At 39.3% G+C, this 17876-nt stretch overlaps 1 protein-coding gene across 4 annotated transcripts; it reads left to right on the forward strand.

Moving 5' to 3' along the window:
• The first annotated feature begins 228 nt into the window (after nt 1–228).
• LOC109641721 (coiled-coil domain-containing protein 178) lies at nt 229–17724 on the forward strand. Of its 4 annotated transcripts, none has more exons than XR_011238790.1 (20): nt 229–410; nt 657–750; nt 3141–3277; nt 3370–3428; nt 3505–3584; nt 3904–4122; nt 4238–4458; nt 5341–5483; nt 6114–6267; nt 6365–6460; nt 6707–6843; nt 6946–7129; nt 7248–7310; nt 7647–7775; nt 7865–7978; nt 8188–8333; nt 8572–8731; nt 11537–11579; nt 14593–14727; nt 17050–17187. XR_011238790.1 is itself a non-coding variant. In XM_069511346.1 (20 exons), the coding sequence occupies exons 2-20, from the start codon at nt 693–695 to the stop codon at nt 17176–17178; spliced, it is 2514 nt and encodes an 837-aa protein (XP_069367447.1). In that variant the 5' UTR covers nt 232–410; nt 657–692; the 3' UTR covers nt 17179–17724. The 4 variants fall into 4 exon arrangements, 3 of the variants coding, with proteins under 3 accessions (XP_069367449.1, XP_069367447.1, XP_069367448.1); XM_069511346.1 differs by having other exon boundaries at nt 232–410; nt 11537–11686; nt 17050–17724; XM_069511347.1 differs by having other exon boundaries at nt 232–410; nt 3919–4122; nt 11537–11686; nt 17050–17724.
• Nucleotides 17725–17876: the final 152 nt, after the last annotated feature.

Consider the following 17876-nt stretch of genomic DNA (forward strand, 5'->3'; position numbering starts at 1 on the left):
GAACATTGCTAAGCAGCTGAATTACATCCACATGTATTTACTCCCACCTCTGTATGAAATAAAGTCTTCATTCTATCCTACTCTATATATTTTATTTATTTTTAACCAAAACGTGCATAACTTCTTCTAAAACAAGTAGGAATCACCGCTGAGAGCTGCTCACCCAAAAAGCACAGAGATTCACTGCTGCTCTTGAACGCAGCTCGCTCTCTCCTCGCAGCCCCACGGCCCACTGTTGCCTGGCAACCGCCGCCTCAGATTGACAGAAAGTCCGGTGGATTCATTCTCAGAAAACTTTAAACAGAAGAAACTTTTATTTTTTTAAATCAAGACACAGAAGAGGAGCGGAAACCAACCAGGGCACACAACACACAGCAGAGCAGCGGAGACCAAACACTGTGACAACACCAGTGAGTTGATATAGACAGACATTTATCGCTTTCACTTTCCGCCATGACAACGACCCCCCCACCACCCCACCCCCACCGCCAGAGCTCATTAATTAACCATCAGCCTCGTTAATTACACGTTAAGTTCACGTTAGCCATCAGTTAGATGAGTGAAGGTATTAGCTGCTGACGTCAGCCAACTTTGTCAGGGAGTTTGGGGTTTGGAGCTCAGGTGATGCAGGTCAACGTGTCTGTGCTGTTCCACAGGGAGCTGGACGAACATCGACACTGAGGAGGGAAGTGATGCCCGACGTGGAGCCGCTCAGATATCCATCAAGAGAAGGACGACCCAGTCAACCAGGTGAGGAGAGCTACTAGTTAGCTAAAGTTTGACCCAGCTAACAGCAGTTAGCTGTTGGTGTTTAGTGACTATGCTAGTTTTAAATAAATCAACTTCAACCTCACACACCTCAGCTGTTTACTGGATTCATAGTGAGAAATGAATATTGATATATGTGATGTAACAGATTTGCATTTTGAGAAACTATTTTCAATTGTAGATGTTATGAGAGATTAATAATAGAACAGAATGATCCCCTTCCATTTAATTTAATAATTATTATATGGCAATTACAGTCTTCCCACTACATATACAGTATATGGATGAAAATATTTGATAAATGATCATCATCATCAATCATTTGATTAGAAATAGCACAGTACTTTAATTTCCCAACATCACTCTGGCGGAAATTCTCTCTGAACTGAAATACGATGATTAGTTTTCCTCAAATTTAGTTTTTTAACTTGAATATTTCTCTCAAATCATAGAGTGACTTCCTTTCATTTTAGAGAGCCAGATAATGATAGATTGACCTGAGCTATTTTAAATTCTACTGTATCAACCAGGGCTGGGAACTATAGCTATATCACAATATTTTCATCAATTGCAATGTATTCAAATTTCAATATCTCTCGATATATTGAAATGTATTGTGCAAACATGGGGAGAAGGTATTTCTATATTTTAATGTTCTACCTGTTTATCAAGTGTTTTTCATTCTCTGCTGATAAAGAAGAGTTTAAAACCACAACCTTCACCCTGGAGCTAAAATCAGTCCTTGAACTTAAAAGAAATAAACGTGACATTTTTCCTGATAACTATTGATATTGACTGATTTTTTTGGCGGTGGTCCTTGCTACATATTTTTCCAGAAATGTGCGCATAAAAAACTGACCCCTCTACTTGCAATGCAATGATACTGAACCATGTTGAAGACATAGCTGTCGAATCTATCACTGTGCAAACGGCAGATTCACATGGGCCTGCTCTATAATACACCCTGCCATTATATTGAGCTAATTCAGCCCACCGCTGACATATTCCCTTACCACTTTGCTGCCCCACCTGGTTCTATCAGTGTGTATTATTCATCTAAACTGCTCGGCAACAGATGGCCTTTATTTCTGGTCCCCCCCTCAGTTTTCTCTCTTCTCTGCCCCTGCATTGGTCTGCTCACTCACTGGTCATTGGACTAATTAATGGAGAATAATGGTACTGTGAGTCACCTCATGTGGGAAGGCTTTAACTAGGTTCAAATAAAGAGTTTGTGACCTACCCTTTCCTTCCTGATTAGAGTAGGTATTTGTCTGCAGGTCCTTTACAGTTCTTTGTTGTAGCTATTGGCCCTCAGTGCAGAGAAGTGCAGTGAAGGGGCATAGTAACTACCCCATAGATGCCGGACCACACCAAATATCACTGTTGTATGTTCGCCAAGACAGGGATACAAATGTCTGGTGGTGCACACACAGGTAGTGGATCCTACATCCAGGGTTGGTCCTCACTCTGCAAAGTTGAGTACAGGTGAAAAGAAGTTTGGACTTGAATTGGTCGGGTACAAGAAACACCAATCAAAACCACACTTAAACCTTTTTCAAATCATCAACAATCAAGCTACATGTTTAGGTTGCTGCTCACACTTTGTAACATCTACATTTTGGGTACATACTACGGAATCGTATTGCTGCCTCGCTGGAAAAAGAAAAAAACTGAGTATCACATTATGATGTGATAAATTATTGCACCAAAAGTGGTTCCCCTATGATTACAGGCCAAAGAACCACTATTAGTTTTATTTAACTAACACTATGTATATATACAGGATTTTCTTGTCTGTAACACTGGTGGTTGTTTCCTACCTTTTTATCTAATACTGTTTATGGTAGTGTATACTCTTAGATGAAATAAGATACAGTATAGTGAGCCCACTGCCGCTAACTAATTTCTTTGAATTCACCCCATATAGGCAACAATCTGTACAGCAATCTGCACATTGATGTGTATATTGTAATACTGCACCACTGTTGTTTTTTTACCCTTTTTCTCAGCCAGATGGCGTCCTTTCACCACTAAGAAATGTGCCCTTGGGTTTGTCTTGAGATGTTCAATTTTGTTGTCCCTGCTCTTCCACTGATGCCTCCAATATATTGCAGTCAATGCAAACTGAATAACAGAGACAGAAAATATCCAAAGAACATCTCACAGCTAAACACGTTTTCCTAATTACTTCAAAATAAAGTTAAAGAAGTTTAGTGAGTCTGTTTTTTTATGATTTGCTTTTCATTAATGGGAGGTTTTTTATAGGTTATTTACCATATATTTCAGGGGAATTGTGCCATTAGGGAATGTGAAACATAAAATATGGTTGGCTCTTCTTTGCTTCTATTAAAGCTTTGTTTGTGTTCCTCAAGATCAAGCAGATCTTCAAGTCGTTTGCTCTGGTCGACGTCGCACTTGTGCTTTGCTCAACAGTCCCTCACCATGTGTCAACAACGCTATTTACCATATGCAAGAGCTGAGGATGGCTGTGGAAAATTGGTGTCAGCAGGTAAACTCATGTCAGATGCGATCAAATCCAAACACCCTGATATGAGTAAAAATCAATCCTAAAGTGCTGTTATCCTTTTTGTTTTGTTCTAGTGTGGAAAATGTCCGCCCCAGATCGACCAGGACAAGCACCAATACAGCAAAACTTTAAGGTTAAGTCTTAAAAGGTTTTCATTTCCTGTTTGTTGTATATTTAAAATGTACACAAGTTTAACTGCTTTTTAACAGATTTCAACCGAGAGACTCAGGCACTGAATCAGTGATGTCTACAGAGTTGTTCGTTGAAGGCGTCGCAATTAGTGCAAGAGGTAAATAAATATATTTTTTATTCTGTCATAGAGAAGCACACGCTGGCCCTAACATCCATACAGACAATAGAGTGTTTCATTCCTTGTAGTATTGGTTACATCACTGACAATAATGGAGTCCCAGCTACTGCACCCCCCCCCCCCCCACAAAATTATTATTATATGCTGCACAGTTTTCAATTATGCTAATGAAATTCAGTGGATGAGGTTTCTGTTTACCTGCACTTGGTCAGTTTATGTTAGCATAGCTTTGCAAAACTGTTGAACCTATTTAGTTCATTGAATACATTTCAACGATATAATGCATTACGGGGTAAAGTTTCCCATCCTCTAGAAAGTTGTCCATTATCGCCACTGTTGAAGAAAATAAATGACGTCCTTGGAGAGGTTGTGTGTCTGATTGAGCGGCTGGAGGCTGATCGGCAGTACGCAGAGGAAGCTCTCCGCAAAGAGAAGAGGAGAAAGAGATTTCTGGAGAGCAAAGTTGACAGTGTTTCACTGTGGAAGCAACAAGAGCATTCCTTTGTCGTGCAAAAAGGTCGGTAGTAATAAGATGCTTTGTCACCTATTTGTAGACCTGTTCCTTGTGAAGTGTTGTGATCTTGTTCTCCTACACTCCAAACTTCACCATTACTCCACTAATGCTTTTCTAGAGCACGAGGCTTGCAACAGAGACATCAGTGAGTTGAAGTGGCAGCTAAAATTGGAAAAAGAGAAGCTGGACAAGCTCCAAGAGAAACTATCAGACACAGAGGTGTTGAACCAGCATTTACACGATGACATCAACTTTGCCAAAAAACAAACACCCATTGTGAAAGAAAACCTGGACCTCCAGAGAGCCATCATTAATCAAATCAACATTGCACAAGCAAAGGTAGATTCTAATTTGATTTATTTCATTGCTAGGTTTATAAAAGCTGGTAACATGTGATTGTGAGGATGTCGTTAACAGCTTTTGTGAGAAGCAGCAAAATTATTTTGCCGCTTTTGCAAAGATTCGATAGTTAACATAGTTTGAGTCCCATTGTAACAAACTGCACAATGCATTTGTCTGGGTTTTATTCTCTTTTATTTTTTTTTTATCTCACTCACCCACTCGCTCTTTTTGAACCCTTTTTCTTGGCACCAGGGATTGTAATAGTTTGTTGGGTTGTTCATCCAGTGTCCATCCAACACTTAAGTCTGCCGTAAAATCTCTTTTTTAACAATTGACTGGATTTACCATTAAATTTGGTTTAGACGTTCATCGTCCCCAGACAATGAGTCCTAATAACTTTGATAATTCCTGGACTTTTCTTTTAGCTTTTCTTCTTTTTAAATTCTTCAATTAATTAAAGGATGCATCAAAATGTAATGACCTGATGTTGACTCAGCTGTATTTTGAGCTTAATATTAACATGAAAATATTGTATTCTAAGTGCATTAGTAGAGAGAAAAAATAGGGATAAATATGACACGGCTACATTTTAACCTGAAAATTTAGCATTTTCATTCTTTCTAAATGAGACAACAGACTTTTAATCGCATATCATCAAGTCATCAGCTCAAAAGTTCAAATGTGAATCCTAAAAATCAACTTAGGTCCAGGGTTAATAGCTAACATTTGGCTTTTTCATGTATAGCCTCTGTGTTGACCTGTAGCAGTGAAAAGCTAATGTTATGGGATTGAGAGTATGGTTTTATAATAGGACATTTATGAAATTGTTCATGAATAAAATCAGAGGAAGGTAGTCTACCTATTACTCCTTTTTTTCAGGCTGATGAGGTAAACTCAAAAACACAAAGTGATCTCCTGATGGTCCAGGAGGAGTTTAAAAAGATGGAACTGGACGCCAACAATGAAAAAATATCATTGGACCATGTTGTGCTGACGATGGAGACTCAGCTTGCTAACAGATTGTGAGTATCGTCCTAACTGTATTGGAGAAACAACAAGTTTACTGTTAGAGTAGTGCAGCTGAGAAGACAGGAGAAATCTTTCTTCAAATTCCACATCACCAGTGGCTTTCACTGTAAAAACATTGGGCCCAGTTTGAACTCTTACATAAGTGCAAAGGACATTTCAGAAACCTATTTTGTTTTCGTATTAAAAAACATTCAAATGAGCATTTAATCATATGTAATTTTTTATCTACAGCATTTTTATTCAAATTTATGTCTTGGCCATGCGAGCACATTCAGCATTCTGAATAAGTGTATATTATTAAAATGTATTGTATATATTAAATTGCTTGTATCCTAGCAACCTAGACCTTTGTTAAAATGCCTACAAGAAGTGTAAGTGTCCTGATACCCCAAATAATGGATTTTGAATTGTTTTAACAGTAATAACTAAATGATCATAATAAAGTAAATACTTTTACTTTTACAGGTGTCATGGTGTGTTATAAACATTTTTTTTTTACAATATATTGTGTATCATGTTGGTTGTGGTATCATTGGGAAAATATGATAGCAATGCATTGTGGGTTAATGTGTGTTTCTTAATATTCACCCGACAATTAAATAACAAAACCTTTTTCTCTCCAGGGAAGATTTAAACCAGATGACGATGCTTGAGAAAGGTCTATGTGCTGAAATAAATGTTGCCGAAAAGACAGTTGCTCTTACAGAAGACAAGTGTGCAGCCATGACGCAACGTATCCCTGAGATGATGGAGCTGGAGAAAACTGAGAAAGAACGGGTAACTTATATTGGCCATATTTTAATTTTTAGATTTTTTAGCTTATATCATGATGCAAAAGTTGTCTAATTCAAGTATTTTTCTACTCTTGTTACAGATTTTACATTTGAAACGTCAAATTGAGGATGAAAGGCATAAGAATAAGAAATTAAAAGACAAAGTAATTGCATTGCAAGAGGATATTGAGAGATCTGTAAGTATTGTCACAGCAGCATTAAAAAGTCACAGAAACTTCAGCTCCTCATGTCGTGCTGCTTTTGCTACCGTCCGTGTGTTTCTTGAGAGTTCATTGAGTAGAGCGACACATGCAACTGCCAACGTTTAGATTGGACTGTCAATGGAGCTATGCATGCTAATAATATTTGAATCTATGGCACAGCAAGGTGTTTTGGGTAAGTGCATCCACTCAGTGGTGTACTGTATGTTATATTGTCCACAGAAACTTAATGGGGAAGAAGAGGTTTCCTGCATAGAAGAGCAGTTCCATTCAAAATGTAATGCTTTCGCAGCTCTCTGTAAAGAAAACATGGAGTATGAGCAGAATGTTGAAGACTACAAGATGAAAATCTCTGAGAGGTACGTTGTCAAGGCCAGAACAGGTGGAGAAACATGCTGATATCACTACAGCTGAGGGCCACATGTTTTTTTACCATTACTTTACTGTGGGATTTTTGCTAGTGAGAAAGCAGTAAAGCAGATGCGCTTCGAGAGGGAGCAGATGCTCCAGAAAATCCTTGACAATGATGAGCAGCGGGAAAAGGCCAAGGAGGAGGTGACCCAAGTTGTAGCCCGGCACAGTGTCGCCCAGACTAAGCTGAACAAGCAGGAGCAGCTCACCTTCGTGGAAGAGCAGAGGGCCAGGGTCAGTGACAACATGTGTACATGTTCTGTGTACACTGCACAAGTCACAGTTTGTATGGAAATGTGAGATGCTAACTGCTTTCTCCAGTGTTACTCAGTGGCCTTTGTATGCTCCACAGACAGAGATAGAAAACCTGAAGAAAGATCTGACAGGTCAGATAACAGTCCTGGAACTACTGAAGGTGAATTCATCAGGCGCCTCACATCCAAAAGTCCAAACAAAGTAGATCTTAGCAGATTTAACCAGATTTCTGCAAACTTATGGCAACAATTATTGAAGCTTATAGTTACAGTATGGAAGCATCATACAGTCTGTTGTTATGTTAGAGCATACATACTGTACACAATATGTATAAAACAGTATCATTCAAAATGCTGAATATTTTAGGTTTCATAAAGGTTGTTTAAATGCATTTATTCAATTGCATATTATTTCATCCAATTATTTTTCCCTAGTGTTCCTGTTATTATTACATATGGATAGTGACATTCTGCCTTGTATTTTGCTTTTGCATAAGGGTCAGTGTGCAGACATCAGGGAAGCACTACAACGACAGACAAGAAGCTCAGAGCTAACCAACCAAAAACTTCAGAAAGATTTCCAAGAAGCATCTTCAACAACAAAGGCACTAGAGACAAAAATTGAGGTACTAATAATAATTCATCATAGTCCAAAGACAATTTAGAAAACAACAATTTATAAACTACATAATGTGATTTATCTTGGTTTGCAAAGAAAATCAAAAAGGTGACAGAACATTTTGAGAAGATTCAGTATGAGCACGGGAAAACACTACTCGACCTTGAGAGGGAGAAAAAACTCAGAGTTGACCTCTTGAGAGCAGCCCAGGTAAGAAAAGTCAAACTAATGATTACATAAATCAGTTCCTCTGAAGTTGCTCAGTCAGGTTTATTCAGTAGAGCTCATTGAGCACCAAGCTACTCACAGCTATTCATCATGTCATTTTTTCTTCATTGTTGAACAATATAATCTCTTGCTCGAAGCACTTTGAACAATTAAATTTTTTTCTCAACTCTAATGCTACTCTTTGTTTACAGGATTTACACTCTGCAACTATAAAGAGTTGTGAGGACACTCAGGGCAGGATCAGTGACCTCACGAAGAAGAGCAAAGAATACCAAGATTCTTCGGATGAAATGGGAAAAACTGTTGAGAGCATGCCAGAAGTCATTGAAGAACTCCAGTAAGAGGAAACACTCAAGAACAATTATTTAGATTAAGGAAATGATTGCAATAATTAGAAAATGCTGTGTTTTAAAATGTGATGACTATCACTAAGAACTTAGCTTCTCTTTGATGCTATTTCTTTTTCAAAAGGCTGGATTTTTCCTAAATAGAAGTGTTATCTAGAGTATAATATTCATAACAATAATGATAATTCTAGAGGAATATTACTCTGTATGTTTGATTTCTCCTTCCAGAAGTGTGTTTGATGCAGTGGATTTCAAAAACAAATCAGCTGCTCTCATAATGAGCACCTTGCAGTCTGATATTAATAACTGCCAACGACAAACACAGCGATCCATGCAGACACACACCGCTCACGTTACAGCGAGGAAAAGGGAAATGGAAGGAACCAAGGTAACCAAAAAAATGTTTGTCTCTATAACTCTATGTAAACACACACCTTCTTTTTTTGACATATACTGTGAAGTCAGAGGCGAGCTGTAAAAAACATCTCATTGTTTATTTGTTTGTGGATTAGTGTCAGCACATTGCGTGTCACAATACTTCTCTTAAGATGCAGAGAGAAAAGAGCTGTGTGCAATTAAAATTACAAGCCATGGCCATCTTGTTTAAGTGCTTTTCCCACAAATGACAACTCACTGTTGTTATAGTCTTTTGTCTGGACGAATTTGATGATGCGTGTCGCGGTGAGAAGCTTTGCCTATTTTGTTACCTGTGGGCCAGCACTTTCAACAGCAATTTTCAACACACGCACACGGCTCCCAATATCAAACAAGCATATAATCAGGACTTTTTTATATTGATATCAAAAACGGGCTCTTGTATAAAAAAACGTGAGTGTACTGTGCACAAAATGGCCTGTGTTTGAACACTCCTTTGTAAGAGAAACCCCTGTTTATTGTAGGTTTTCATCTGCAGGATTATCAGCCCCAGCCAGAGCCTCTTTGCTGATGGGGGTTTCACATGGCTTATCTAATGTGAAATCGCCATGTGGTATATAGTTTCATTAAACGGTGATCAAGAATGCATTAGTTCAAAACAAGAAAAGGCAATGGAGCTTAAGCCGCCATGCATCCAAGTGCAGCAACTTTAAAGAAGTTGTTGGTGTGAGACAGTTTAAGAATTAGAAGTCTTCCTCGTAGACAACTCCCATTAGCCAGATAAAAATTAGCCATGCAAAAAAGGGGTTTAGTCTTTTCACTTGATGAAATAAGATGATACAACAACAATACACAGCAGCAAATACAAAGATCACAGTCAATCTGAAGTTTCTAAAAGAAATGGGTCACTTTAATCATCGGGACTGATATAAACAACACATAATGTGTGAATTAGCATAACATAATAAGCAGTGTGCATTCAGAAATCACTGTCCATGAAGCAGAAGCAGAATCTCAAATATGAGATTTCCTGTAAATATGCTGACCCCAATAAGCTCCTGTTGGATGCAGCTCCCCTTTAAAACACAAACCCATACAGGTTCATATAATTAACAGCCTGATGTATTAAATACAACCTGCAGATGGTTAATTTTAAAGATACAAATACACAGTATATTGAAGTGGAGTGGTCAGCTCTATTAAAACCATACACATGTGAGAGGACTTTCATACACGCATCTGTTTTTTGATTTGATCAGGGCTTGTCGCTTGGTGAGGACAAAGTAAACAATGCAAAATGCAGACGCAATCAGTTTCTTATGGGCAATGAAGTGTAATTTGTTCCATTTACACTTCACAACAGCGTCAGATGGGCTTTGTCAGTGCTGCATGGAGTAATTAAACCTGAAATCAATAGCAGGCATTTGTCATGTTTACAGCCCCTCTTTCTGCTGGGTTAAACTCATCACTTTAGTGCTGTTCTGTTTTACTGCAGAGACACACTTCATTATGTCTGCAGGTAGTGTTGGAGATATTCACCAATCACACATCCAGTACTTGGGAAACGCAGATCAAATGAAAAGGCGGACATGCAGAGAGAGACACATGCTCACTGTGATTTACTTGCTTGAATTACCAGAAAGAAGAGTCCATTGTTTTATGTCTGGTATTTACATTGCCTTAATTAACTGCACGGATACAGAGTGCATGTATTATATTGTATGCACACATTGCAGATCAGTGGTTAAACTAATGTTTCTTCTAAATGGCCTGTGTGTTGTTACTATACAGTATGCACAGGGCTGTACAGTATATTGACTCTCCAGTTCATTTTGATATATAAGAACTATTCTTTTGTTGTCATGACAACATTGACTTGTGTGTTCACCCATTATTTTTAGATGTGAACTGCACGTAATGCTGTCATTCTCCGGCCAGTGTAGCTGTGGTCTGTTTTTAAAGATGGACAACATGATTGCTCCCCAAAATTAAAGCATCTCTATCCCCCTCTGTTGGCTGGCTGCAGTATAGGTCATAAATCCTGCCTCCTCCATGCTAGTGGACGGGACCTGGACCAAATAAAAAAGTACACTTCGAATACGTTTTTCACCAAGATGGTTTCTATCATTATACCGTAGGTAGTTCTTATCACACTAAAGTCCATCCAAGTGTTCATCTTCCATTTTTATTAGATGCTATAAAAATGGGGTGAAACGTCATGGTTGATAACTGAAAATAACTCTTGATTTGTGAAGCGCTTGTATCGGTGGGACCAGGCTACTGTGCCTCAATCCCCCCTGTTGCTACGTCGCAGACTCTGGCTCCGATTGCACAAGATGGCAGCGTTCCTATCCGGGATAATATGGCTTCATTTCTAGATAGAGAGAGGAAGGGTAGACATGTTGTCTTTGTTTATACATAATCTATGATACACACATTGTTAAAATGGTCATGATACTAACACAACGTCATTAGTGAATGTTGTAAAATTCAAATTACAGTGTAAAAGGACCCTGGTTTTAGGCCTTGTACCTTTTTAGTATATTGTTGACAGTGACTGATGCACCAGTCAGACTCACTGGATCGTTATCATTAAGTGGCTGATGCACAGTAAATATAACGTCTTTGATATATAGAACTCAATGTTTTCACTGTGCGATTTATTCACTCAGTCCCAGCAGGCTGCTGCTGAGCAAGTCATGTAGTAAAGGTACAAAGTGTCAAAAAAGAAAACAGGTATGAGATATTTAAATGTATTTTTAAAATACTGTTTACCTCTACTGTTATACTTCAACCTTTTGTTTCCCTGTGTGTGTAGGAAGCACTAAAAACTGCACTGGAGGAGAACAAGCAGCTGGCAAGTGAGTATGAAGGTCTAAAGAAGATCCTCATGGAGGCCAGACAAGAGGAAGTGTCAGCACTGAGCAAGAAAAACCATGAACATAGATCTTTACATTATTATACACAGGTAATGTTTATTTAAACCTTTTCTATATTTAGTTAATTTTTTCCCTCTTTAAATAAGTAATGATTTCATATATCTGCTGGTGAACCTATGCTCTGTTTCCTTATGTTATTCTTCCGAGCGCTAGATAAGTCTTCTTTGCATGGTCAGTAATTTGAAGAAGGTTTCAGCTTGGGAACCACTGAGGAGGTTACTGCAGCAATCTAATAATGATTAGATAACTTGAGTGGAGGAGGATGATGGATGTGACATAATGTAATGATAACTATTTTGCCACCAAGGGGAGTACAGCAAGAGGTTGATGGTACATGCACATTCTATAACTTGTAGGTTTTCCTGATTATACTTTTTTGTAAGGTGGTCAGAGGTGAAACGTTTCATTGTCATCATGTTACAAATTTGCCCGTGCTTACCACAGAAACAGGTGAAGGATCACAGGGAAACACAGCTAATGCTCAGACAATGAACGTGTCTTCAATGCTAAAATAGCACTGGAGGTTTTGACTAGTTGAGGGAGAAAAGTCGGCAACACTTCACAGTTTTACTCGTTATAGTCTTTGACACTGTTTAACTGGAATAGAATTACACATGACAACCATAACACCAGGAAGAAGGCACGCTGCTCCTGCAATGAAAAATACATATTATTTATTCCAAAAAATGACTAATACCTTTACTTGAGCAATTCCTCATCTAACTGCATGAATGTTATCAAGTGAAAAATGCATGCAAAAATAAAATCCTGTGGACAGGATTTTCCACGCTCATGATCAAAGCCTGATTTTCTTTTACTCTGGATTCAGCCTTCACCATTTTTGTTTGTTTCAACTCTACACTTCTCCAGCAGCAGCAGCAGCAGCCTCTCGGCAAGTGTTTCATGCCTAAATTTAGTTTTTTTATAACAAGCTTATAATCAACAATGTTTCTGAAATGTAGAAGCAGGCCTATTACATTTAATCTGATTTATACAGGAACACTCAAGCACTCGTCTTTCCAATTATCCTTATAATGTTTGCATATATGTGTCCCAGTTAGCGCACACATTACACAATGTGATTGTCCTCAACAATTTAGTGTTAACATTGTCAGGATCATCTGAGGAGAACAGAGCATTGGTGCATGTGTTAGCTGCCTCATACCAGTCATTTCTGTCAGGTGTATAATCTCTTTTATTATATTCAACTAAGGGACACAATCTTTTCAGTATCCTTAAATTATCATCATAAGTACAGGGATCTCTGACATGTATTTCAAGTGACAAGTTTAAAACAACCTGCAGCGTGATTTCAAGACACTTACTATGTGACCCAAAACAGAGTCAGTCTTTATACCTTGACTATTAGTCAGTTGTGAAAAGTACATTTATTCATGCCCCTGGTGTACTACCACTGTACTGTGAGTCTTTTATTTTTTGCTATATTATCCTTCAACTCCTTTATAATTCAAAAGGGGAATCTTTTTTTATGGTGCTGCATTAATTCAATTATAAATTGGCCTAGTTATTTGTTATTATACTGATAGAGAATCTACACATAACACACATGAGTTTATAAGATGTCATACATTATCATAGACTGAACTGCTTAGCAGGGAGAAGAAGTGAAATGCTACTTTCACATTAACGTATCACTAATAATAGTTATAATTGTCCAACAGCATAATATACAGTATACTTGTACGTTAATAAAATATGTTGATACTTTGGAATACTTTGAAATGTATTCTATATTTATTACTATTGTCAACCAGGAAAGGTGTGACCCTAACCATCACCAACAATTCTTTTTTGGCATTAGGCACATAAATGTACTTGTTAGTCATACCCCATGATAACAGGTGGGGAAAACGTAAACATATTACTTTAATATATATTTATACATTATAGTTTGCAGCTATAATATACCTGTATTTTAGATACTAATAATTTAACTTAATTGAACTTACGTTTTATTCAGTCACAACAACCTACACATCATTGTATTGTTTGTTGTAGTAGTGTCATGTCCTATTTATTATTTATCTGATTAAGACCCACTGGTTAATGTAAAATTAGCATATTTAAAGCAAGGATACAAGGAAGTATTTGAAGTCAAATGAGCTCAACAAGTATAAATCAAATATGCAAAATCCTCCCATTGTAAAAGAGAAAAAAAGCCTGATTAATTAGTATCTGATAGCACTTGCCAGTATGCAGCTCTTATAAAAATCCTTTTGAATCTACTGTACATGTAAGCATTGCTTTGTTTATGTGGAGGCTTTCAGCTCTTAGCTTTTCACAGGGTACACCATAAAGTGCATTCTTGTTATTGTCTTTCCTTCAGGAGCTGATGACTGAGCTAATTCGCTTTAGTTTTCAATGCACTGGGGAACACATTGCCAAGCAATGATAAGCTTTGTAGGAAGAGTGGAGAGATGGAGGGGGAAGAAAAGCAACGGCATCTATCAGAATTTAAACCTCTTTGCTTGAAACTGTGTTCAAATAATAAAGCAAGCAGCATGTCTTTCCAAGAGACTAGGAATAATTTCTGGTTTCAGTGGGGGGTTCATGACTCTGTGTGTATGTGTAAAATATGTCTTGAGGGGATTGGTATAAAGTTAAACTGGGTGAAGTAGAAATATTTTACTCATCAGCTTTGCAGTCACAGAGTTTGCCTCGGCTAGAACAAAACTGCTGAAGCATTTAGAGAAAATTAACCCCCCATCCTGGCAGCCAGATGTGACTGGATTCTGATGAGTGCACACGAGTGGGCAGAGAAACCAAGAGACTGTGAAATTCCTGTCAGGCCCGTGTACTGCAGAATGGGCTATTGACTGCTTTCTCTATTCCCCTCCATCATTCTTCTTGAACACTGCCATTAATTTCCTCTCCTGCCTTACCAATTCCTTTTCTCTGCCTTCTCTCCCCCTAGCTCTCTTTGTTGCAGAAGAGGATGCACAAAGCTTTGGTGAAATACTTCAAACAACGCAGCCTCTACAGCCAGGCTGAACTGGACCGGTGCCAGGCTCTCTCTCAAGAGACCAACCAGAAAATAAAAACAGCCCAGGTATTTGCACATATACATGTAAAACAGGCAGAAAGGCTTCACTACATTCCCCATTCATTTAAAAGGCGAGTCCCTTTCTTCAACTTTCACCCTAGTCTCTGTATTCTACCAGGTGGGAGCGTGTTCCTCCGCCTACAACAGGAACTTGACGTTATGCCTGGTATTGTTTGAGCCTCATCCGGCTACTCGATTGCCTTGTGTCTTCTTTGCAAAACTAAGGGCAGCCAGGCAAACACCCACCATGGCTCCACGCCTCCCTGCTATGGTGGAGTTAAATATGCCACTCTTACATTACAGTCTATACATTCACTCATGAGATCACAGACTGATGTGATGGATGATGTGTCTTCGAGAGGGCCTATGCAGTGACCCCATGTCTGAGGTTGGCTCTGCCTCTCTGGATATCTCTATATACACAACACATTGTGCTTGGTCACATCGCATTAACATCTGAGCCTGTTTGCTGTTTAGCAGGAGCATTTCTGACTCGTCTTTTTCAGAGTGAGTGAGATGCAAATGGTGGATGTCTGTATTACAGTTTCTTTTCTTCTATGTGAGGGGAATAACCTTCTGTCTGCCTCGCAGACGAGCAGCAGCTTATTCTGCAAGGTTGAGAAGTAAGGATCTTCAATTAGAGGATAATCGGTGTCTAATCTGTGCTGTGACGTGAGATGAGGTCAAAGCGGACAGAGGGACAGTGATGAATCTTTATAAAATGTTCTGTCCAGCATTACAGCAGAGCCAGGCAGCATGCAGTCATACTATGGATCACTTTATCCCTTAAGTGTAGGGCATCGCAAACCTGTGGCTAGCCGTGTCTGTCAGTCGCATTCAGAGTTATCTTTGTGTAAAATTCATATGTCGTTTTTGTTGTTTAAATTAAATTAAAAATTATAATTCGTCTGACTTTATCAGATATGCTGGAGGTAAACTGAGCTAACATCTGATTAGAGGTTTTCCAGGGTGTACCTAGTGCAAGTACTATTAAGTGGCTTCCTTCTCAGTTCCTCTTCCTCTGACTGCTGACATGGTTTTTTGATAGGTCTGGTCCAGACATTACAGGGAGCAGCCATGTCTCAGCAGCCCAGCCTCAAAAGGCCCCAGCAGATCACAGCTCAAGGCAGGGAGGAGTGGGGCACAGGGGGAGGAGCTATCACAGAGCTGCAGAGTGTGAAGGACAAAAGAGCTGGTGTATTCAAGCGCACCACACCGTCACCCGTCACAGCTCAGCACAGGGTCCATCAGAGCAGGCAGCATTCACTTTAAACAGGCTCCTCATGAGCAGTCCAGCTCAGGGTCTACACACACGGAGAAGAAAAACCTTTATGAGTAAAAAAGAAAAAAATTTATGAGTTTATGAGCACGCATAAACATGCAATCTGCATGATTGCCTAAATATTAAGACCTTGAATGTGATCCATAAAGAAATGCACTGCCAGTGAGAATGCACTTGGTCTTTTGAGTGGGACAGAACTAAACACAGAGACTCAAAGCAGACGGCGAATATGATGCAGAGATTATCAGTATCAGTTGCCAGTTTATAAGAAAGAAATGTAGAAATATATAGAAATGATACCAGTTGTAACTGGAGTTAAACCCAGGGTGAATCCTGATGAGGCCTGTACTAATCCATCATGTCCACTTAACCCCACAAGCAGAACATAAGAGAGGTCAGGTTAGCGCTTTCACGGCTAAGGCGTGCTCGAATCAGAAGCCAAATGGCAGTTTGCTGAAAAGTATCTTTAGGGAAGGAAGGCCTGGGGAACCCTCGGGTGGGTGGGTGGTAGTGGGTGGGGGGCGGGAGTGGGAGTGGGGGGCGGCGGGCTGTCATCCTGTTACACTCCTGCCAGAACTGGCAGTTCAGCTTTGTGTTCTGCGGGTTTACACTAGGGATGGCATAATTGACAATGGCTAACAGCAGAGAGCAGTGCAGAGCCTTGTTGAATGGCCAGTAATGATTGGAGCAGACGCCCACTGCCCCAGTCCCGGGGGACAGTAATCCAAGATCCTGTTTCTGATATAATTGTTAGTCAGAGAATTTCTGCATGGCTAGGCCAGTTCAGATTCCCAAGCTGGTTGACAGTGCCAGGCAGTTTAATAGAAAAACTGGATGCTGAGGTTTTTAAAACAGAAGAGCACTGAACCTGGACATGGTTCACCAGGAGCCTCTTGTTCTCCTTCCACACAAAAATAAGACCAAGATGGTACTTTAACTCTCACAATTGTTGGATGCACATGGACTTTATGTTATTGCCTCTTAACAAAAACTACATTTTCTTAATTAGTCTCTTTTCATTTGTGTTTATCCCCTTATTCAAACAGGAGGGGTTGTCAGAGGAAATTCAACTCATCGCTGCGTTCCTGCAATCCCTGACAGATGACTCTACTACCACCGATGATGCCGGGGTGAACAAACAAGCTGGTCCAGATGCCGCCAGATCGAATGAGTAGATGCCTTCAGTTCAAACAGCAGTGTAATTGGACATTCACCTGTACCAGACAACTTACTTACCCTAGCACGCTTCACTATCCCCCTCTATACTTGCAGCAAATCCATAACAATGAAACAGGTGACTTTCATGCTGCTGTCAGGACTGATCTAATTTTAGCTGGGTGAATGATTGCAATTGGCTTTGCCTCATCAGATAATTAATCTATGTCACCATTAATTGGAAAAGAGAATAATTACAGGCAGTGTTGACAGAAATTCTACGCTCCTCCAGATTCCAAGATCTAATTACAACTAGTGAAACCCTGTGACCTTAACTAGCACTTAGTACACCTTGACCACCTTGACCATGCCCAAGAAGACCACCGTCTCCAGAAAGACCCTGTTTTTGTCTTCGCCCCGTGCGCTCCTCAGCTCCCTTCACTCTCCCCACTCTCTGAAAGCTGTCTCCCTCAATCACTTTTCAATATTCAATCTTAATTTTGTGGAAGTTTAGCATTTTCAATGAGCTGGAGATGAATGATTAATGAATAAATTTAAATGCTTCATTTTGTCCATGGATCATTAGTTAAGTCCTTTGTGGGAAGGACCTGAGAAAGGAGTGAAAATTATTGAGACATTAGCCTGAAGCAATCCAGGGGTAAATAGTGTGCACAAAAGGATGTTGTGTGTGCACTATCCACTGGCTTTTCTAAAGAAC

This window comes from Paralichthys olivaceus, chromosome 16 (genome assembly GCF_024713975.1).
Source record: "Paralichthys olivaceus isolate ysfri-2021 chromosome 16, ASM2471397v2, whole genome shotgun sequence".
Taxonomy (NCBI): domain Eukaryota; kingdom Metazoa; phylum Chordata; class Actinopteri; order Pleuronectiformes; family Paralichthyidae; genus Paralichthys; species Paralichthys olivaceus.